The sequence below is a fragment of the Mchenga conophoros genome, linkage group LG4 (genome assembly GCF_057382185.1).
Source record: "Mchenga conophoros isolate Kocher_MC1m ecotype Shallow Benthic linkage group LG4, M_conophoros_male_GT1.1, whole genome shotgun sequence".
NCBI lineage: Eukaryota > Metazoa > Chordata > Actinopteri > Cichliformes > Cichlidae > Mchenga > Mchenga conophoros.
This window is the reverse complement of record NC_140529.1, coordinates 15430561-15453980: the sequence shown is the minus strand read 5'-3', so window position 1 is coordinate 15453980 and position 23420 is coordinate 15430561. Positions and strand designations below refer to the sequence as shown.

Here is a 23420-nt window from a genome sequence, read left to right as displayed (position 1 = left end):
GATATTACTGGCCAATATCAGCTATTTGTCACACTTATAACATAACGGCTGACAAATGAGAATGTAACAAAAAAGTAAAGACAGGTGAAACATGCTTCAATCGTGTCCTGGGAGTTGACGTTGTTTAGGTCGTCCAGCAGAGGGCAACACACATGTTTGAAACACCATAAGCATAACAACCAGTTTATCCAATCAGACTCAGGAAATATGCAAGCAAGTAAATAAGCAAGCGCTAGGGAAATCTGTTTGTTCATGTGTCTGAAAGGGGGAAAAAAAGCATTGGTGATATATCAGGATATCAGATTTTTAAATCACCAAATATTGTTATCAGTGTTGGTCTTAAAAGTCCAATATTTCTCTACAGTATGTGCTGTTTGATACTGTATGGTTTCCTCTTTTTAGATTTGCGTTTTGAACACATGTCAGGTCAAAATCTCAATTTGTCCAATACCCTGCTTTAGAAGTAAAGCAAACATGCTTGCTGATGATAAACATCAAACCAGTGTAACATCAGCATGTTGGCACTGTCACTATGTGAGTTTTGCTCAGTGCCGTAAGCCTGGCATTAGTACATTAGAGGGGAAAAAAGAGGAAACTGTGAAGGTAAAATAATAAATAAAAATTCTGGAATTTTACAGTCGAGCACACAAGAGCCAGTAAAAATAGTACCAGGTACTTAACATTACTAGATGTGTGGAAAGTGATCAATTTGTAATGACTGGTGTTAAAGAGAAATAACAGTCACCTGTTATAGTGAATGGCTTTTAATGTATTATCTATGAGGACAGTCAATACAGCCAACAGCTCAAAGTTAAACTTTTAAAGTTCAGGTCTGTTCATTGCCTTTAAGATACCAATAAAGAAATACTCTGTCTGCCTGTTACTATGGGAATGAAAGTAGGTTGATAATAAAGCATCACCAAAACATTTTAAATGCGTTATTATTAATTTATTGAGGAGGAGCTTACAAAGGAGAAACAAAGGGAAACTCTATTAGCCTGAGACAAAAGCCAATGATTTAGGAGCGCTTAGGTTAAGCTGAATTATTAATGTCAGTGCAGAGAGAGTGAGCTGTGAGGACAAAAGAAATGTCTGAAAATGAAAAGTCCAGCAAAATATTCACAGACAAAAAGGGAGAAAGGTGCCACTAATTCTGGAAACAGCAATATCCGCTTAGACACAAAATATAGGCAGCAAAAAAAATAGAAGTCCAGAGACAAACATATGGCCAATCAGCACTGACACACATAACAACAAATACACACAGCACTCAGTGTTTACCTCCAGGATGTATTCCTGGTGGATAAGGCCGGCTGGAAGCTGGACGACTCTCTCCCTCTTCCCTTCCTTCTCCTGTGATGCCTATACCTCCTCCTCCCTTCATCCTTTCTGACAAACTTCCACTCTTCTCCATGTCCTGGTGAGCAAAGAGCAGCAGGAGACTCAGCAGAAGGAAAGGGATGCTTATAGTTGAGAAACTGGAGTTTAAGGGGCATGAAGTGGAAAAAGAAAAGGTGTCAGAAGCAGGGAGGGAAGGAGAGGGACTAAGACAACAAGCAAGAGGGAGTGAACTGGATTGGTTGATTTAGACCCTCTCTGAGCCAGAGCTGCAGGAACAGTATACTCTCCAGGAAGTACCGTACACGCAGGAGGAGAGGCTCCAGCATAAAGACACTAAATGGACTACAACAAAATTCACCACTACATGACAGACCTCATTCTCCTGAGCTGACTGAAATTCTCAGCTACTTTGTTTCCAGTGTCAGATGATTTTAAAGCCAAAACTGCTCAAGAAAATCTAAACAGGTCTATCAAGACTTCTGCCAAACACAGATATTATGTTTTTATTTTAACTATTGCCATTGATATATACTACTCAAAGCCCTAAAACATTCCTGATGCAACCTTTCCTGTGCAACCCGAGTGATGAGGACGCTGAACTCGTTTTGTTTCCACTAATAAACAAAAGATGAAGCTATGAGCGGAATCTTTTCCCCACACGGTGACTCGTTTATGCTGACTGCTGCTGCGGTCATATACGGTAGGTCACTCGGTAACCTAATCAGCCGTCCCGTGTGCTCCATTCATACCCAAACACAAGCCGAGGATCACATGCTCAATTCCTCCATCAGCACTCTTCTGTTCACACTCAGAGGACAGATCAATGACACAGAGCTACAACTATCCACCTGTATTATTACTTTTCTTTTAGGTCGGCAATTAACTGATTGGTCTTATAATATAATTAATATAACTGAACAAAGAAGTAATAAGCTTTGAGTTGCAGTGGCAGGAAAGCACTTGCAGCTCTACATAGACACATTTATAGTGAAAAGTCTTTGTCAAAATGAAAGCAGTGGCAATGCAGTAATATGGTCATCTGTCGAGTATTTCACCTGGTAGATGACTTAAAAGATTATACCAAGCAATCATTTATTACTATTTTGCGTGTTAGTTTCATAGCACTACAGCAATTTTAAAAACAAAGAGGAAATAGTTGGTTGACATGTGTAGTTTATGAGAAATCAGGACGAGCACTCACCGTGCTGCTGTCCGACAGCACAGGGTCAAACAGGCTGTCCAGGTAGCGGTCCATCCCTCTCTGAGGCTGACCCTCGCTCAATGTTTCTGACTCTGAACACAGACAAACAGCAATAATGCTTTAAACATTGTATTTTCAGTGTTTTTAGTGCACAGAAACTGTCATGTTTGATATTTTCTTTCTTTTAATCAAGCATGTTTTATCAGGTGATCAGGTTTACTTTAACTGTAGAGAAAAGGTTGTTAGTCACTGATCAAAATGTCTTATTCTCAAAAATGCAACCTAAGTCAGTTCATTGTTTTTTCACGGTTTTGATTGTCACATTTGTTGCAGAAACCTTGATTAATTGATCCAGCTTTTTATCTACGTCTCTCTCTCTCTTCGGACAACACACAGGAAACTGTTTCAAGATCACAAGACTTTCAAACTTTCCCAACTCTTCCATTTTTGTTGCCAAAGTGCAGCTCTGTGACAAGCAGGACATGGACCCACATCCAGGGCTCATGAAACAGCGTGTAAACTCAAACAGCAGCTGTAGTGCTGAATGCTTTCAAATGATACAAAGATACAAAACAAGAGCACAGCTGAAGCAAAGGGCCCAAAACTAGGAAACGTAGGGGAAACACTGAACAAAGGAAACACACAACCTGGATGATGCGACAAGGAACAGATGGAGACTCACACAATACAAACACACCAGATAATGTGGGAAACGAAGACAATAACCTAATGAAAACACAAACACAAGACACAGAAAAACAAGTGCTTGCAAAATGAACCAGGAAGTAACTAATTAGAGTTAGAAACATACAACACAGTGGTGAGGACTAGGTGAGCATACATCATAACCAAAACTCTAATAAACAAAACTACTTAAATACAGAAACTTGTACAAACAATTATTCAACTGCATTAATGTAAGAGACATTCCGGTCATGTGATTAAAATTATTCAAATTAAAGCTTTAATTAAAGCTTTAATGAACTTCTCCAAAAAAGGTTATCATCAACAAATACATTACTTTGTTGGGCACCTTTTAACTGTTAAAATCTACAATAAGACATTCCGGTAATTTCCTAATAAGAAGCCAAAAGCATCCAGCTCAGTTATGAATCCACTGCTTTCTTTAAGTCCCATCAAAGAACATCAGAGGGATTGGCTGTCATGATGGTAAAATAGTGCCTACTCTTCCTACACCACACACGTAGCCCATCCAGAGGTCAATACAGGTCCACTTTAGTCTCATCAGTCCATAAACAGACTCACAGCACCCTGCAGGCCTATCCATGTGTTTTCTTGCATATCAAAAATGCAGTGGCAAATATGCAAGGATCAAGCTTGCTTCATTAGTGTTCCTCTTATAGACTGTGTACTCAAACTAGCACAAGTTTTAAATTTGCATATAATCCTGCTAACTGTATCTCTTGGAACCCAGAGTGAGTTGGAAACCTGAAACCTCTGATTTCACGACTCAAAAAAGCTATTTTCTGAGTGCCATCCTTGGTACTCAGCTTTAAACATCTGGACAGGTGGGATTCATCTATAACACAGCTGAAGCATTTGTTAAACACAAAGAGCATAAAAGTTTTGGGTTCAGCAGTTTGGGAGTGATACACGCTAGTAAGTAGTTAAAAACAACAGCCGATGGGGGCTTCAATTCACAGAAAGATTAGTTTGTACATTTGATCAGATCATTTGAAAATCTTTAATTTGTAAGTGCTTAAAAATTCAGTTATGCAGTTAAGAGTTAACTGTGTGTGTGTACCGTGGCTGTAGTAACCATCTGAATCAGGCAGGCTGTAGGCTGGTCTGCTGCTGCTGAGAGGAAGGGAGGAAGGAAGCTCCTCATCTGAGTCAAAGCCACTGCCAAACAAAGCACTGAGAGATGAGAGGAGAGAGGAGTAATGTGCCACGTGGTGTAGCTTTAGTCACGTGAGTAATGAACTGCATGTGTGCATCTTGCATACTAACAGGCTGGCATTAGCTCTGACTTTAGCTGGGTTGTCAGTGCTGATGATGAAGTAACTCTTCTGCTTTGGGAAGTCCATAGGAAGCTCCATATCTGCAATCAGGTCCATGACATAGTCATGACCAGCTAACTCCACCCACTGACCCTGCTCCTTCATCAGAATTGAACTCCCCCTCCACCAGTCAGACACTCCCCTGCAAGATGCATGATTCAGATGTTCACAATATCTATACACACGTGTTAAAACTACTCTCTAAACATTATCATGGCATGTTCAGATGTTTACATTAAATGTTATGGAGCTAAAAATACAAAACCAAACCTGTGACGCAGAATGTTTCCTGCTAAATCCTCTCCATTGGTCCAGGAATGGACAGGACACAGGAAGGACCCTCCTGCAGGGAGAGATAAATTAATAAAAATGCAACAAATAGTTCCTTTGCTGCTTTAAATTACACTCATTAACTAACAAACTGTGTTAATTGCGCAATACAAAGCACATGAGCCCCACAGTCACATCACCTGATCCTGAATGACAATGAATAATCAATGATCTGGGGATGTAATTGATCCTACACAATAAAAGCAATGCCAGGTCGTCCCTCTTTCTTTTCTCTGAGGTGTGTGCCAGTTTAGACCCCAGGTGTGAAAGACTTCCTAAATATTTGAACAGCTCCTGGTTTTTTTCTGTGCACCTCAAAACTAGATACTGATTGTAAAGGAAAATGTTGTGAATTTTTTATTTACTTTGCTTGAATCATTTGGAGTTCTTGGAAAAGAGCAAAGAAGCAGACCGATGAAAAGTTGAACATTGCAACATTAAGCAGGTGAGATATTACCATCAAGACAGTGCACGTGCAACACCATGTTAGCCTTCTTCCTATTGGCGGTCCACTCAAGCAGCGACAGCGGATACGTCCGCGCAATCTCGGGGGCGGAGCCTGATCCCAGCTGCATCTTCTGATTCGCTTGGATGAGTCTGTGCTGCAGCAGCACCTGCCAGCCAGCAGGAGCGTGGTCCGACACGAACCTGGAGCAGAGGTGAAATGAGGTTCAACAGTGGAGTAGAAGTCTCTTACTTACAGCATATAGCTTCTTAACATGTGTTTTTTTTAACCTCTCAAACTATTTGCTAAATAATTAGTTGCGAGGTCATTTTATGATTTCTCACTTGAGCAGATATTTGTCCATCTTGGCCGATGGGGCGAAGCAGCAGACACATGCCAGCAGCAGCAGCCAGCCTCTCTCTGCATTCTCAGAGTTTATGTTCCTCCACACCTGGTTGACAACCTGAGCCAGGATCTCATCTCGTAACCCTGGCGACGACAAGCCTCTCTGGACGATGTAATTCCCAAACATGTTTTCCTGCGCCCCATTCAGATGAGGGTCCCCCATAAACCGTAATACCTGAAGAAAACAGAATCCAGGTGAAAGCTGTAACAACTAACTCTGTCGGTTTTACAGCTTTATGGCAGTCTGGTGACGTATTTGTGTGTGTTTTTGTAGGTTTGTCCTACAAACACGAGAAAATAGAAGAGACTTTTTTATTCTGCTGTTAAATCTTTTACAATGTAAAAAGCATGTTCCAAATTTCTTATTTGCTTCCCAGTTAGTAGCAGAACCTCATAATTAGAGGATGGTTTGCTTCTGTGTAACGAGAGTAACATAATGACATGATGCAAGTGTGTCTCTGTGAAACTGTTATCATTTTAAATTACTGCAGTGCTCAAGAATATTCAGGGTAAATGGGAAACTTAAACTGATGTTTTATGATGCTTTCATTACAACCTGTTATGGCATAGTTGTGACGTCGTAGGGCGTTGCATTAAAAAAGTGTATGACACTTGATATGATTTCTTGAAGTTTGTGTTCAAGGTTAAATTTGACCTTCGGCACTAACAATGAAGATTAAGGTCAAATGCTTAGCTAACTTACGTACTCATTTCCCCAAGACCTGCTATACTGTTGAGAGGTTTGAAGACGATTCATAAAAACTGGGTAATAGGAAGGTTTTTACTGATTTTCACATTTGACCTTGACCTTGGGGCGATTTCCACCCAACTGAAATCAGCTCGAGCTCTTCGATGTTTCAAAACTGTGCACGACGGACAGACAAACAACCAAAAAGAACAGTTTACATAGTCTCTGCCTTTTAAGGGGAGAACAAAGATCACCCTACCATGTTGAAAAGCTCCAGAGCCTCCCCTCTCAGGTCGTCCTCCACACGGGTCAGAGATGACTCCAGAGGAGCCATCAACATCCCAAACTTTGGCTCCTACAGCAACAAAAGATTTGCTGTGTTTAATAAACAGCTTTTCAAACAAATCTACCTAAAACCTTTCAAAATTATGTTATAACCGATAAATCTAAACACAAACTTCAACAGCTGTCCTCAAATCTGAGTAACCACGCACATACACAGTATGTTACACAGCATATGACGACATGCTGATGCACGTGCATCTCACCCTGAAGTAAATCTGAACATAGCGGAAGAAAGGGTAGTTGTTGATGTCCAGAGGCAACGTGAGTTCAGCATCATCCTGGATATGAGGAGCCTGAAGCAGAGCCAAGCAGTCTGAGTGCAACTCCCTCCGGACTGAAGGGAGTAACAGACAAGGTTAAACGAGGAGTCAGCCAGGAGTAATGGAAGAGCACCAAAAACTTACATGTACAAAATCCTAAAACTTTTTTACATTCCTTGACAATTTTTCAGTGTCTGGTTTATTTATTAGATGATGGGCCTCCTGCTCCACCCTGTCAGAACTGTTCGTATCATTTCTTAATTTGATACTGTCAGTGCTGATGAGATAAGACACATTCAAACAGCTGGCTGGAGCACTCACACACACATGAATAATCTATGTGCATGTGATGCACACTGACGGGAAAGACGGACAGACGTCTACACACCTCCTGCTGTCTGCAGCAAAGCGCCCAGCTCTGCAGGGATCACCAAGTGGGTCACATTAACCACCTCCCTTTTGGTCAGCTCCTGAAAGAAACACCACTTTTAATCTATCTGCAAACTAACAATGAGGTTAGAAGAGCTCTAACATAGGCTGCTGGTTTGAACTCATGCCAGTGTGCAAAAACAAAAACACGGATGCTTTTCTCATTGAAGTCTTGTCTTAGCTAGTCCTTCATCTTACCATCTCTCTCCTCCTCCTCTCCTCTTCTGCTTTCCTCCTGGCTTCAAACTTCATCTTCAATGAGATCCCAAAAACACATGGTCAGTGTTTTAATGTAAATCCAGAGCAGAAAGACTCAAAAGCACAAAGCAGGCTTAAGGGTGGGTCATATTTGAAATTATTTTCTTAGAAATGAAGAAAACATGAAGATGTTTGAAAGGACACTGCATCAAATACATGTGTTACTTAAAAAAAATCACAGGCAGAAGGTATAAACATCAGTCCAACAAACCACAGTATCTCAGTGTACCTTAATGTACTGCTTCCGGTTGACATACATGTGGACCAGAGAGCGGAAACGGACCAGACTCTCCCTCATTTTCACATAGCGTTTCCTAGAAGATGAAGAGAATCTCAGTACAATGAATCCTAATGCACTGATTGTTGATCTTGTTTCCTAACATTTGCCACATTCACAGAGGTAAACTTCACAAGCATGCTACAAGCTCAAGCACAACAGTTCACTGAAAGCTTTATTTCTTAATTATAGTGATTTTAATGTAAAGACACAATTTACATTTTCTTTACCTCACTGCCCTTTTAACCTAAACTATGTGGTTGAGCACATACTGGAATTCAGAATCATTACATTGAAAGAATGCAGGACTCCAATCAGAATCTGAATTTGCGTTTTGTTTTGTAATAAAATCTACTGAAAATGTAAGATCTCTGTGGGACACCTCACCTAACGAGGAAGCCTAGGCAGTGTGCCTGAAACCTGCTGATTTTGTTGCGGAATTCAATGTAGCGTTTCCTGACGAAGAACATGCGAGTGTAACGCTGCAGGGTGAGGGCGGCAAGATGACGAGAGCGCTCTCGCTTACACTCCAGCAGCTGGTAGATGTCCTCCTTTAGGAACAACTGCCATTCATACACACACACATATAAGTGCAATTATTCAAATACATGTGTGAGTTCATGCAAAAAAAAAAGATATAACATTGATCCAACAAACCATAGTATCTCAAATTTCAAGCTACAAAGCAGGAAAACAATCTCTACTCAGCCATTAGACCAGCAGTTGGTGCTGGGTCTGTCTTTAACTGTGAGGCTTAATGTGAACAAGCTCACCTTTGTGACTCCAACATGGTAGGCTCCTGGTCGGAGAGGACACAGTTTACCGAGCAACAACACACAGTTCTCTCCATTTGCCACAGGAAGTGTCTGTATCCCCACCAGGGACTTGTACCTGACAGAGACACACATTCAAATTAGGGGTGCTCAGTCGATAATAGTGATTTTTAAAAAAGAAGTACTGATATAAATTGATACTGACTGTGTCGCAATTCAGACACGTAATATGGACAGAGGTATTGGGTCACGATCAGCTGTTAAACTGTTGTTTAACAGTTGCATTGTTTAGGAGCCAAAGTAGCTCAGACCATGCAAAGTTACAGAGCAGGGTCGCCAACTTACACCAAAGCTCTTGGAGTACTGGCAGCTTCACTTCATGGCTCTCCATAGCTGAAGGCCATGCTTTAAGCATTAGATCACCAGACACAATGCCAAGTGCTAGGCGGAGTAAATCATGCCACCACTGAACTCTGAAGCAGTGGAAAATAGTTCTGTGGCATAACAAATCACATTCCTCTATCAGGCAGTCTGATGGATGAGTCTGGGTTTGAACACCAAACTGCATTGTGCCAACTGTAAAATTTGGTGGAGAAAGGAAAACGCATTATGGACACATTAACAGACACATTATGAATGGCTGTGGATTTATAATGGGATGTAATAAAGGCTCCTGTAGGTATAATGTGTACGTGTCCTCATAGTCAATGTAGTGTATATTGTGTGAAATGTGTAATTATTCTTTTTGTGTGCTTTTATGGTTGTGGTTGTGGTTACAGAATCTTCCATAGTTCATTTTTTTTTTTGCCAAATAAGACAACACCATAAACAAAGTTACACATGAATTAAAATTTTAAACTTTGGTGGCATGGCTTTGTACTGGGAGGGCAGCAGCAAGACCCCACCAAAGAGCAGCGCAATGACAGCAGCTATGACACTGATTAAGTCAGACAAAGCATGAGAAGAAGAAAATTAGTTAAAGTTGGGTTGCAAAGTGACTTGCAGAGACACGTGCAACTGTGGACCAGTTGAAGTAGCTTAAATAAGGCATGACATATGATATTTGCAAATCAGAAGAGCATCAGCTATGAGTTGCCACTTCGCGGTCTGCTCAGTTATTGCTGGGATTTTCTGTTATAGAAGGTTCTCCTCTGCCTCAGCTGTGAGATCAATTATCTTCATTTTTTTTGGGAACACAAAGTCCTGAATAGCTTCACAAACTCAACAAATACGCTGAGGATCAGAGTTCATGTTACCTGAACAGGAAGACATAGAATGGCATTCTGATTGGATATCCCTCTTTGCGGATCCTAATGGTCTCCATGACACCAGAGTGCCGCAGCTGGCTGTTCACCAGCTCGTCCTCAAACACACCTGGTTGCTAAAGACAGGTGTCCAAAAGCTCAGAAACACTAATGTATGTGCAGGTAAATAACTTTAAATATATGACGCTTCAAGATCTACCTTCATGTTATTTGGCTTAATGCAGCGAACGAAATAAGGATTGCACCTGAAATGGAACAACAAAAACATGATAATTTTTTTTTAATGAAAACAATAAAAACCAATTATGATCTGAGAGAGAACATGTGTACTTCACCTCTCCATCTTCTCCACCAGCTCCAGCAGGGACTGTTGAAACTTGCTGCTGACGGTGGGAGCTTGGTATTTTCTGGTGACTGTGCTGCTCTTCCTTATGTGACCTCTCTGCTGACCCGTGGCCTCTGCATGAACCAGGAAGAGGTTCGATACCATCTGGAAACACACAAATGCACAGATTAATACAGACTTTACAAAAACATTGCGTAGCGATTGTGTCGATTAGATTAAGTTTTAAGACCAAGCCGACCTTGTTCTTGCTCTGAATGAACAGGTCCAGGACATCCTGACGCACCTGATCGTAGTTCTTATCCAGGAATTTGTAAACCTGCATCAGTGACAGATGATCACTCTGTTTGTCATTACAGTTCACCACATTTTCAATACTTCAATGAATTATAATACAATGAAACTAGCCAAGAGAATCTCAGTGAGGAGCTTAGTACCTGGTAAGTGACCCGCCCGGCAAAATGCTTAATTGTGAACTCTGGGACCGGCATCTTTGGCTTCATGTACAGTGGATTACTGCCATGGTGATAGTGACACTTTTGAAGAAAAGTGTTGTCTGTTGCCTGTCAACAAATTACCACACCAAAAGTCCTAGTTTTATAATCCATATAAGGAATCTGGAAGTCTGTCAGTACTTCCTCCTCATCCTCACCTGCGGGAAACCGCTCTGGTCATCCAGAATCCTCAGTATCCCATGAGGCTTAGTGGCAATGAGGTCGATGCAGGGCTGGTTGTCGTTGAATGTGATGTCCTGCCATGGGATCTGCTCCCTGCTGTACTCCTCCTTCAACAGGATCACATTAAAGATCATAAAATATTAGTTGCATTATTACCTAAGCCAGATGTTGGCAACCTGCAGCTCACGAGGTACAGGTTAGGGTTACCTATTAATACATATACTATATGCAATACATTCATTTATCCTCCCCCAGTTACATCTGTCATCCACCCGTCTATCCCTCATCCCCCAAGTGCTGCTCTTTTACTCCTGCTGTTTGGTAGGAGGAGGTAAAATGGCTGTTTTGATGTTGAACGTTGCCAACGCCTGAAATAAGCAAAGGATTCACATGTTTATATGCCACTAATCTACACTTAATGAGATCCATTTGCGTGCATATGATGCCTCAAATATGTGCATTTTTTGTCCTCAATTGTTATAGGACAAGTGCGTGAGTGTGTGCTTTTCATCGGCAAGTGTGACGTGGACTCACCTGTTCCTCTCTGAATACGATCCTGTTAAAGAAGAGTTGCAGGTACTCGTTTGCATAATTAATGCAAAGCTGCTCGAAGCTGTTGAGGACCAGATCCTGTTGTCCCACACACACACACACACACACACACACACACACACACACACACACACACACACACACACACATATATATGGTAATTCTGTCTCATCATCATGCCTACAAAGTGATTATCTGGATGTCCCTCTGAGTATCTTTAACGTGCAGCATTGTTAAGCCCTCCTTCCTTCCTTCCCTGCTGATAGTAATCTGAATCTTTTCTCTTATAGTTATAAGTTATGTCAATAAAAGCTTTGACTGCATTACTGGGAATGCGACGGATTATTTCAAATGCTTTAGCTTTAGCTGTCAGTCTTACATCTGACTTTAGAGTACTTCGGTATACAGAGGAGTTCATAGTCAACATAGTAACTGCAAGGCGTCCAGGCCCCGTGGCTGGAAAACAAGCCGAATCATCACCCCTGCACCACATGTTTAACAGCTGGTATCAGGTGTTTGTGTTGATAAGCTGCTCGTGCACCGCAAATTTGCACACTTAAACTGTCCTAAGAGAAGAGGCTTCCTTCTGTGAGCCTTTCCAAACAGGCCACACTTGTTCAGTCTTTTTTATAACTATACTGTCATGAACTTTAACATTCAACATCCTAACTGAGGCCTGTAGAGTTGAGATGGAGCTCTTGGGTTTTTGCAGTTTTTCTGAATATTGCACGGTATGACCTCAGGGTGAATTTGCTGGGTCGTTCACTCCTGTGTCGATTGGCAGCAGTTTTTAATACTTTCCACTTGTGACTAATCATTCTCATGATGTAGTGTGAGTGAAAGGTTGCTGCTTCAATTCCAGCCAAAGCCACAAATCCCCTTTGGGGTGGTGTCATGAAGGGTATCTGGTGCAAAACTCTAATGAATCAAAGACGTAGAGCTGCCGGCTGCGACGACCCCATGTGGCAAAGGAGCAGCTGAAAGTAGCATTCCTATAATTCCTATAGAAGAAGTAAAGCTGCCTCTTCATTTTGGCTTAATAATTATTAAATAAATAATGACAAGGTGCAATATATCATGCGCTGTTATTCATCTGTGATTAAGTTTAAAGTAATTTTAGAACCTACTAAGGATTCATTGCATTCTAGTTTTTTCTGAGGGGTTTAAGGTCAAACATACAACAAGGCTCCGTTACCTCAAATCCGTAAATGTCCAGGATGGAGATGGAGAGGGTGTGTTGGTGAGGGTACACCTGACCATTGATCCTCTCTGTTAACCAGCGGAAGAGCATCGAATATAGGATCTTGGCAACAGCATCTCTGGATGTGTGTGAGTGGTGGGCAGCGAGTGACACAATGATATAAGAAATTAAAAAGGAGAAAGAAAACATATGCATTGTTATTAGCAAGAATTTTATTAGGTAAAACTTTAAGACAAAAGGGATTTTAAGATTGCATATGTGTTAGTAATTTAGTGCACATGTATTAGTGTGCATGCATACATAATGATAAAGATGCAAACATGTTATTTAAATAAATTAACGGTAATAAATGTAATGATTTTTTATGCACGGCATGTTCTGTTTGTAGCTGTCTCTCACCTGGCATCAATAGCACTTTCTACACTCAGAGGGGTGTAGATCTTGTCCCTCATTGTTTCCTGTGAAAAAACATTAAGTCAGCACGTTTTACGCAGGCGTCTACCTGATAATATAGAGTCTCAAGCCTCCTTTCATCTTGGTTTGAAGTTGAAAGGCTTTAAGTTCAAATTAAAAATGGAATTGCACCCAAATTTCCTGCTAATGTGCCCCTCATTGGTGCCTGTTCAGTAACTGTGGTGAGGCTCTCATCTTGGGCTGACAGATCAGGTGGTCTTATCCTCCACCTGCTTCCTGCTTCTTCCAGTCTGTTTTTCCTTTTTTTTTCCTGCACTGTAATATATATTTTATAGAAGCAGAACTTTTTCTTCTGCAATTGAAGAATCACAACAGGACGCCATAAGTTCTGGGCTGAAGAGTTAGGCTTTTCACCCTTTGTTTTTACTGAACTGCTTCCTATTTAACTTCTTTTCCTATATTTGTATCCACTCCTTTGCATCCTTTCAGCTCTTCCCTTCTTCCCTTTCTTCTACTCTCTTATTCATTGATTCGGGTGTCTTAAACTTGAGATCTGATCAGATAAAGAATGCTTTGAGACTTGAGACCCTCTCTTGCCAAACACACTTAATTATCACACACACACACGTGTGCGCTCACACAAAGACACTAATGTGTACACATGATTCCTCCAGTGAGAGGAAATGAGTGGGTACGACCCACCCCTCTCCTGTTACTCAGGCACCTTTGTAAATAGGAACTCAATTATACAAAAGGTCCTTGGTTAGTGTATAGGAGCATGTGTATGTGGAAGATATAAGGTGGGTGATAATTAGATGTTTCTCTCTTTTAATTCTCCCATCACCCTCATTCCTCACCAGAGGCAGCACCAGAGGGGTCAGGACGAGTTGAATCAGCCCTTAAACCGGACAGAGAAACTACTGGACACTTACACATAAAAGAAAATGGATCCAAAAAACGAAATACTAAGAGGAGAAATACTTTGCTTAACAAAAAAAATATGTTTTTTTTCTACTTTGTTCATGGATATGATGGAAATTAAGCAAACAAGGAAATACACAAATAGGTGGATGACCAACTGGAACACTTGTATGGACAGTGGGATATTTTAATTGTTCCTTTCCTGGATTTGGTATGGATTCACTTCATTTCCTAGCTGGATGATAATGACCACATCAATAGCTCATGTACTGGTAATTAAGGATAACTGAACAGCAAATGCGATGGAGGATCCTCTCTTTTTTTGGCTATTGTAAGTCACGTGCAAGTCCTTTAACTGCGCTGTTAACACTGACAGTTCCTTCAAAAGCTCCATCAAACTTTCTGGAGCTGTGAAATCTCTTATGCTGCTTTAAAATAATAAAGGAGATAAGTTCAAGTAAAGCCAGGCTTCTGCAAAGGTTTTTATGCTCTCTGGTTTTAATACTTACTGGTATTGTGACACTTCTCCACACTCAGTTTGGGTTAGTTTGGAATTAATAACAAAAATAGTTTGTTTTTTAATCACACTTGACCATGTGGGCAACAATAAGGAAAAATGGAACCAAATTTATTTATTTGTACTGCAAACAATCTAGGTTTTAAAATTGTCACCACCTAACTGTTTACTGTTTTTAAAGAAGTTCCTTCAGAGCATAAAAAAAATGACCAATTTACCATCCTGTCCCAGTTTGAATTCAATGGACCTCAAGAAAGTTCACATGAAAACAAAACAGCATTTCTTCTTTATGCAGGAGAATGTGTAAGGTATAGAAATGAAGACACTAAGATGCAAACAGCAAAGCCTCGTGGAAATAAGTAACTGCGTTCTTTGGACAAAGAGGATTCCCAGCTGGTTAGATGCAAAAACCAGAAGCATAAAAAGCTGAAATCACAACAAAAGCATGACTGACAGATTCACGCCCTGGAGCTATAAGCTGAATGTGGCTGTTCATCTCTGCAGCACACTAAAAATAAAAGAAGTAAAAAGATGCTTTCCCTTTTAAAATAGCATAGCTCAGTCTAAATACTATATATGAATTTTTTCTGTGTCCTCTGATGTATCGAGGATGTGTGGATGTGTGCAGCCGTTTACATTCATGCTTTCCCCCTTGCGAGTCTCCAGTGCTGTGGGCTGCCTCCTGTTCTGGGTTGGAAAAATTAAACCAGTGTGAAATCAAATTGCATTCTAACTGCAGACCACCAGATGGCTGCAAAAAAGACATTCAGACCTATAGAGGCCTATAAGAAAGAGGACTTTCTGACTTGACCACTCTATACAATTTCCTGCTGAGTTGATGGTTTCAGTCACTTGTTTTAGGAGTCTCCATTTAATGATTAGTTATTAATAATCTCTGGCTCTCTTCCACAGTCTGTCTTTTGTCCTGTCTCCACCGCTCAGGCCCAAACGGTCACAGCAGATGGCTGCTCCTCCCTGAGGCTCTTTCTGCTGGAAGTTTCTTCCTGTAAAAAGGGAGTTTTCCCTTCCCACTGTTCCCAAGTGTTTGCTAACAGAGGGTTATTGTTGTTCTCTGTTTCCTCTGTGTTATTTTAGGGTCTTTAGCTTACAATATAAAGTGTCTTGGGGCAACTGTTGTGATTTGATCCATATATAAAATAAAACTGAATAGAACTGAATTAATTTAGACTGACCCGTCCTTGTTTTTTGGTTTGTTTGTTTTTTATATATATTGTCTGTGCATCATACTTTTTTGCCCCTTTTGCCTTCACTGGCTGAGGCAGATGGCTGCCCTTCCTGATCTTGGTCCTGGTGAGAGACGTTTCCTCCTCAATGATGTCAAGAGCTTAATCAAATTGTGCTGTTTGTGTATAATGTTGCAAAGTCTTGTTTTCACCATGTGAAAGTGATACAGATCATTAAAAGTGACCTATTAAAGGCACATCTGCATTTATTTGAATACCACTAATACACCAACAAAGGTAAAAGCTAAAGTTGCAAAACTCAGTTTTAGACTTTTTTTTCATGCTGTACATTCACTTGAGGATGTCTGCCATTTTGCTGGTAGTTTATCAGCTGGGTCAAAAAAGTTACTGGGTTGAATGTTTGGCTCTTAATAAAGGAATCAAAACTTTTTTTTAAAAAAGGGAACAATTTTAATCAGACTCCTCCAATAAATCTTTGATAAACTGAGTCACTCTCCTGCACTACACAGAGCTATGAGCTGTCCTAGATTTAAACTAAATCAGCAGTGAAGTCCTTCGATAAATAATCATGCACCTCCTTCACAAATGCTGAAGGCTCTCCTAGTTTACAGGCTGCTATATGCACATGTTTGATTTGTTTTTCAATTCTTTCACTTCTAAATTCATTGTTCTGTTTAAGGCCTTAAAACGCAAACATATACAAAGTATCTTCCAATGTTTTGCACTCCAATATATTTAAATTCCCCTTTAAAACATGGCATGGTTCATTGGAATTGATAACCAAATACTCCACAAAACCCCCTGCTTTATAGAAATAGTCAGGTTGGATAGAAACGATCCTAATAACCGACCAGAGGAGGTCAGGATGAGAAAAGAACCATCCAAGCAGGTCGATGACAGCAGTTTGCCTCTTTCTTGTCTTTCATTCTTTCACTCTGTGTGTGGCATCAACACATGTGTCTCCTTTGTGTCTGCGTAAGCGACACTCTGGGCGATACAATGCCTTTAATGTAACCACAGCTGTGTAAGTAAGGTAGAAACCTTCCTGTTGACAATGTAGAAAAATCACCTCCAGGTTCAGGAATGTCACAGACTGCAGTGCTATGCTTGTTGTTTTCAAGCACTGAACGAACAAAAGACAGAACATCAGTGCACATGCAGACGGGACACGGTTTGATACTGACTGTGACTTTGTAGGTGACGGCTTTCTGTAGTCCTTCTGGTGAGATCTGCAGCAGCTCTGCGACTACTCTGATCTCCTGAGTGCTAACCACTGACGCCACCTCCTGGCCATCAGCCTGCAGTTCAGGAGGAAAATAGAAATGCAAAAAGAAAAGAAAAAAGAAAAGAAGAATTACCTGTGGGAAAATCTTTGCTGCTTATCTTACATAGTTTTTATTGTCCTGATAAAGTTTAGTTTATTTTAGAATTTAACTCATTAGTCTAGGTGACTGAACACTTTGCACCTTATTATTATATTAATCAAAATTTAAAAAAAGGGATGACATACGAGAAAAACCTGAGAAATAAAATAATTCACACCTCATGCCTCTGAAAGTAAACATTGCCCAGGTGCAGTATGGAAGACAGGACTCTAAAGATGGACGACTGGTCATCCGCAGTGAAGTGAAGGATTTCCATGGCAGAAAGCAGACGTAGAAAGTCCTCTGCATCGTTCTTCCCTTTTATCCCACAATCCTCTCCCTGTGTGCAGAACGAGAAGACCAGCAGTGCTAAACGTGACCCGAGAAGGATTTTTGGAAGGGTCGTGACCCAAAATCACTGACAATGATGATGATCAAACTCAAACTATCTTCTACCTGGTTGAGGTAATAGTAGGTTTCAGCTTCTTGTAGATAGAAGGCCTGCTTCTGCTGCGAAGGAAGACCTGCCAGCATCTCGTAGAAGATGTGATAGTTCCTCTCATTTTTGGCCTGAAGCACACGCGGCACATTTACAGCAACACTTCCATATACAGAAATAAACAAGCTATCGAGACCTTTGTGTCAGCTTGCCTCACCTGAAAGACGATGCGGGATTTTTCCAGCAGATACTGAGAGGTTATGGCACCACTGATCCTACCACTGGGAAAACAAGGAATCAGAAAACACACGTGAAAAAGAAGCAGCTTCAGAAGTAAAAGAAGCTGGAGTGAGATCAGAGCAGAGGTCAAAGTTTTGCTTGTTGCTTTTTAAAAAAAACAACAACTCACTTCTCCATAAAGACCTCAATGTACTTCCCAAAGCGACTGGAATTATCGTTCCGCACGGTTTTGGCATTTCCAAAAGATTCCAGAAGAGGAGCTGCCTCAAGTATCTATCAGGGATGCCAAACACACAAACAATATATAAACCTTTATCAGATCGCCTTATAAAGGGAGCAGTAACTGTAACTGTACAACACAGAGGAAAGAAGCTGTTTCAGTGGGAATGTCTGGCCAAATGAATCATAGAAAAACACACCACGGCAAAACACAGTAACCTGATATTCTTATGGCCATTGATGAAAATTACTTGTAAAATATAAAACACGCAGCATGCAGAAAACCCCAACTACCTCAATCTGCACCCAAGGAAAGCCACCGGAGATACAGGCAAATAAAAAATATGCACAAGCACATTAGTCGTCATTACAAGAAGGAAAACTTTGAGTGTCTTAGTTTGCAAATATCCAACTCTGATGGCAGTTCTTTATTCATGTCAGGAAGTGTGTGTGCATACCTGTTGCGCAAGATTAGTTTTGTGAAGTACAGCTGCTAGGTAGCGAAGGATGAGTTTGGTGGACTCGGTTTTTCCAGACCCACTCTCCCCACTGAAACACAGTAACAGAGTCTCACTGGGAATACAGAAAACCCATCAACACGGCAATGAAAACAATCAAGAACTGCCCCAGTGCTCAGCTGAGCTGGAGACAACTTTTCCTCAGATAACCAGCACCTGGAAAGTTTGAATATTAGTGCATACAAACTGAGCTTATCAAACATTACAATGCCCAGTTTTTAATGTTTAAAATCTGTGTGTGCTTTTTCAAAGCCCAGATACAAAAAGCTTTATTGTTATACAGCCATGATGGGTTAATTATGAGGTGCCATTTCCATAAAGGAACACTTTGGAAACACTGATCTCAGTGGAAAGAAATGATGCTGATATCTACACAGATATGGACTGGGCAATGTGCTCAATGAAATGATGGCACATCAAGTGATAGAAATGATTCCATGCATGCCTGACTACGTCGGGGGGTGTTCCTAATGAGACAGATGGTGTCCTGGGGGATCTCTTCCCAGATCTGGGCCAAGGCATCACTGAGCTCCTGGACCGTCTGAGGTGCAGTCTGGCAGCGTCGGATGGACTGAAACATAATGTCCCAGAGGTGTTCTATTGGATTTAGGTCAGGCAAACGTGGGGGCCAGTGAATGGTATCAGATCCTTCATCCTCCAGGAACTGCCTACATACTCTTGGTACATGAGTTGAGCAGCAGGAGGAATCCAGTATCCACTGCACCAGAGTTGGGTGTATCAGTGGGTCCAAGGATTTCATCCCGATATGTAACGCCAGTCATGGTGTCAGTGCCTAGCCTGTAGAGGTGTGTCCTCCATGGATATGCCCCCCCAGACCATCCCTGACCCACCACCAAACCAGTCATGCTGACATCCCAGAAGTTTAACTAACTTGATGGTATACTCTGAATAAAAAGTGTTCCTTTTATTTTTGAGCAGTGTAAAAGATTATATTCTTTAATGGTAGGCAAAAATAACTCTGAACTATTTTGATCATCTGCATTCTACTAGTGGAAATACAAAAACAGGTTTGATGCAAGGAAAAGCTCACCAAGTGTGAACATTACCCTGAATTAGAGCACAGCTTCTCAGGATTTCCAGAAATCATTTAGAGCGTCCATTATTGGATCCTTTTCACCTCTGTGGTGGTGCTTGCAGAGTGTTTGACTTAATTGACTAAGTGATGTGAGACAAGGCTAATCTTGCATTAGGCAAGGCTTCGGTTCCACTTTTGCATTAAACCACCTGAAAGAGTTTCACACACATGCACACACAGGTCCATTGATCTACCATTGCCAAGCACTAAATACCACCATTATGTAAGCTTGGCCAAAGGGTGTGTGTGTGTGTGTGTGTGTGTGTGTGTGTGTGTGTGTGTGTGTGTGTGTGTGTGTGTGCATTTAGGGATGCTGGCACCTTCACCGCATTCCAGCATAGGGTTTCAGCTCAATGGCTGCTTAGCTAAAAACAGGACCATTATTGGTCACTGTACACCAGACCTCAGTTACCCCTTAACACATACTAACTGAAACACAAAGACACACTTGCAAGCACACAGCCCGCACAAATGTACTACTCACACACAAACACACACACACCTCTGAAACATAACCTGCTCCAACTCAGACCTGGCTGGGCTTTCCTTACAGGTGTCTCCTTCCGAATACGGCTAAAGTGTTCCAGGTTTGTGAGGGCGTGTGCATGTGTGAGTGTGCGTTTATGTGTATATTATGAGTGTCTTTTGTCATATCCAAAAGCATAGACCTATGTTTGTGCAAACCTCTGGATGTCGGTGTGTTTGTTTTCACAGATGAGCGCAGCCACTAAATGAAGTCACACTCAAGTGTTGGTAAATTTAACTTCACTGGTTTATGTGCGTGTGTGTGTTTGTGTGTGTGTGTGTTTTTTCTTCCAAGAGATCAGTTCTGACATGGAGCAAAACACTCCATCTTAAGTTTGCTGGCCAGTAAACCACAGACAGACACTCATGAATTTACAAACACTAATCCATCTGTAGATGGAAACCTTTAACCAAGAAGCTTCACGGACAACCTTGAAAGGTTACCAATGATATATTAAAGGATACAAAAGAAAAGCTTCACATTGCAAGACTCAGATGTTAAAAATACAATGCACCGTATAATTAACTGCATGCACGTCTCTGTTGTCTGATTCATATTTACAGAGAAAGTGACTGAAGAAACAATGAGAGTCAGCCTCTTACCTGATTATTATGACCTGTTTTTTTTTGGCATCCATCATTTGGGAATGAGCAGCGTTTGCTATGGCAAACAAATGCCTGAAGGAGAAAGAGATACACAACAAGCCTTCAGACTCTTAAAGGAAGCGCAACAAAGTATTCTGCTTCCCTCTTTCTGCACTTTGATCCTCTGTTGCTGACAGTTATTTACAGCTGTCAGCATGGATGAAACATACTTAATAATTTGACATTTATTGTTTTGTTTTTTAAATATAAGGTTCACGGTTCAACAATTTTAGAGTGAAAATAACTTACGGAGGGTTTTCTCCCAAGGCACAGCCCTTGTACATGAGCACCATGTCTGTCCCATAGGTGTTTTGCATCTTATAGGGGTTCACAGACACCAGAATGCTGCCTATGTATGTCTGGACAAAAAAGAAAGAAGAGGTTCACAAAGAAAGTAATTTTACCATAATGATCATAGTGTATGTGTGTAGGAACATGTGTCTGTGTACCCTATCTATCCCTTAACACGTGGACCAATCTGAACAAAAACTTTTCATGAACATTGTCACACATACCACAATTATTAATATATGTTTTAAAAACACTTATTATAAATCCCAATTCTTTTGATTTTCTGTGTTACTATATGTGCATTTCACTATCCCCCTGCAAATGCTATCTTTCACTGTTTGTCACGTTCAACATACAGGGAGTGCAGAATTATTAGGCAAATGAGTATTTTGTCCACATCATCCTCTTCATGCATGTTGTCTTACTCCAAGCTGTATAAGCTCGAAAGCCTACTACCAATGAAGCATATTAGGTGATGTGCATCTCTGTAATGAGAAGGGGTGTGGTCTAATGACATCAGCACCCTATATCAGGTGTGCATAATTATTAGGCAACTTCCTTTCCTTTGGCAAAATGGGTCAAAAGAAGGACTTGACAGGCTCAGAAAAGTCAAAAATAGTGAGATATCTTGCAGAGGGATGCAGCAGTCTCAAAATTGCAAACACTGAAATACATTTTTTGCAAGCAGCAATGAATTTTGTTCACTCTAATTTAGCTTTTCTTCACTCAAAATAAATTTCTCCTCAAAATGCAACACCTGCACCTGCAATTTGTTTTTACATGCGCTCAGAATAGTGGCACAAAAATAACGCCATACACAGCAAGTACTGCTAAAGGCAGCAGACGTAGGTTAAATGATCAGCCTGTGGGTCAATTTAGATGTACAGCCAAGATGTAAATCCATCTGGCTACAATGTGTATTAAAACTGGTATCTAAAATTATTGACCAAAGAATTAAATACATGCACTATATCCCTTTTATAACTCTTGATTCCAGGTTAAAAATGTACGCTTTTTGGTGTAACCCAAGGTTTACAGGTCAGGTTTTGTTTGTCTTTCAAACTCAATGTAGTTTGTGAAGTAGCCATAGATGTTTATAGACAACGTTTTTGTCATCCAACTAAATAAAAATTAAGGAAAATTTTAAGACAACAAGATAACTTGACCATACATGAGTGCTGCAAAGACAAAAACAAAAAAACATCCTTAGGGTTGTTTTTGCAATGTGTGTATTGCTTAAATACTTTAAATACTTACATAAATAACCTCTCTCTCAAACCTTTTCCTTATGTTCAGCAGAACAGCCACTTCATGCATGTCACTAGGGGAAAGAAGCAATTAGAGTATTATTTATGGGGTTATGAACAAAAAAAGCAACCCAAAACCACACTATTTTTTCATGTTTGAGTTCAACTGAATTTAAATTGAGCTTTTTTTTTCTTACAGCCAAATACTTTCTCCACCCTTTCATCATTCTTTAGTTATAAAGGTGTTATAAAATGTGTTGTGCAACACTGCCTGCTGAGCACAATGCATTGCCTCCATAATCTGATAACCAAAAATATGACTTAAATATATACAAATACTGAACAACCAGACAGTGTTCAAGGTCCCCACTGCTTTGTTCTAAGTGTAACTGTGGTGTACTGTGGCATTTTTGTTTTTAACTTACTCTAGCTGTGTCATATCTTCAACACCATTTTCCTCTCTTTGCTCCCGCTGAACCATTGTGGGCAGGCTTCTGATTGCATACATCTAAAACAAGCACAGACATTCAGAAATTAAATGCAAGTACATGTTACAAGAACACATTCACTCACAAGGAACTGTTGATTCTCTTACTTTTGAATTATTATTAGTTGCTTACCCTCAAACTTTATGAAAAACATTTCAGAAATTTTTACCTTTTTTGCTGTTTAGCAAAACATTCTGCTTTTTCAAAACAAAAACATCAAGACATACCTAATCATTTATGGAACTTTTTCACTCTAATGTTACACTAGATATTTCGAACTCACTGCATAAACAAAAGCACTTCACAGGTTGACACCATGACAATTTTAGCCATTGTGGATACATAGTTTTGTCATGCCACATTCGTTTTTAGAAATTACCTTGTCAAACCACTGCCCATGTGGTTCCCCCTCCCTGCGGAGATTCCATTCTCCTTGCTCATTCCCCAAGCCTTCCTGTCCCATCAAGCTGCGGGGGTCCA

At 40.5% G+C, this 23420-nt stretch overlaps 1 protein-coding gene across 1 annotated transcript in view; it reads right to left on the bottom strand.

The window, feature by feature from the left end:
- The window catches only part of myo15aa (myosin XVAa), a 38244-nt gene extending 15284 nt beyond the window's left edge, over nt 1-22960 (bottom strand). The window contains exons 1-33 of the mRNA XM_085270620.1: nt 22878-22960; nt 22463-22526; nt 21164-21273; nt 20873-20947; nt 18589-18679; nt 18425-18430; nt 18081-18184; nt 17889-17952; nt 17689-17802; nt 17411-17572; nt 17053-17166; nt 13211-13269; nt 12806-12929; nt 11593-11688; nt 11034-11165; nt 10819-10944; nt 10623-10700; nt 10374-10528; nt 10238-10283; nt 10030-10154; nt 8774-8891; nt 8388-8563; nt 7953-8037; nt 7421-7506; nt 6980-7103; nt 6691-6786; nt 5683-5918; nt 5351-5541; nt 4834-4906; nt 4514-4705; nt 4308-4420; nt 2543-2634; nt 1282-1417 (exon numbers count right to left, since the gene is read on the bottom strand). Of these exons, the coding sequence (XP_085126746.1) occupies nt 1282-1417; nt 2543-2634; nt 4308-4420; nt 4514-4705; nt 4834-4906; nt 5351-5541; nt 5683-5918; nt 6691-6786; nt 6980-7103; nt 7421-7506; nt 7953-8037; nt 8388-8563; nt 8774-8891; nt 10030-10154; nt 10238-10283; nt 10374-10528; nt 10623-10700; nt 10819-10944; nt 11034-11165; nt 11593-11688; nt 12806-12929; nt 13211-13269; nt 17053-17166; nt 17411-17572; nt 17689-17802; nt 17889-17952; nt 18081-18184; nt 18425-18430; nt 18589-18679; nt 20873-20947; nt 21164-21273; nt 22463-22526; nt 22878-22960 (3646 nt within the window). The remainder of the gene's footprint in view (nt 1-1281; nt 1418-2542; nt 2635-4307; nt 4421-4513; nt 4706-4833; nt 4907-5350; nt 5542-5682; nt 5919-6690; nt 6787-6979; nt 7104-7420; nt 7507-7952; nt 8038-8387; nt 8564-8773; nt 8892-10029; nt 10155-10237; nt 10284-10373; nt 10529-10622; nt 10701-10818; nt 10945-11033; nt 11166-11592; nt 11689-12805; nt 12930-13210; nt 13270-17052; nt 17167-17410; nt 17573-17688; nt 17803-17888; nt 17953-18080; nt 18185-18424; nt 18431-18588; nt 18680-20872; nt 20948-21163; nt 21274-22462; nt 22527-22877) is intronic.
- Nucleotides 22961-23420: the final 460 nt, after the last annotated feature.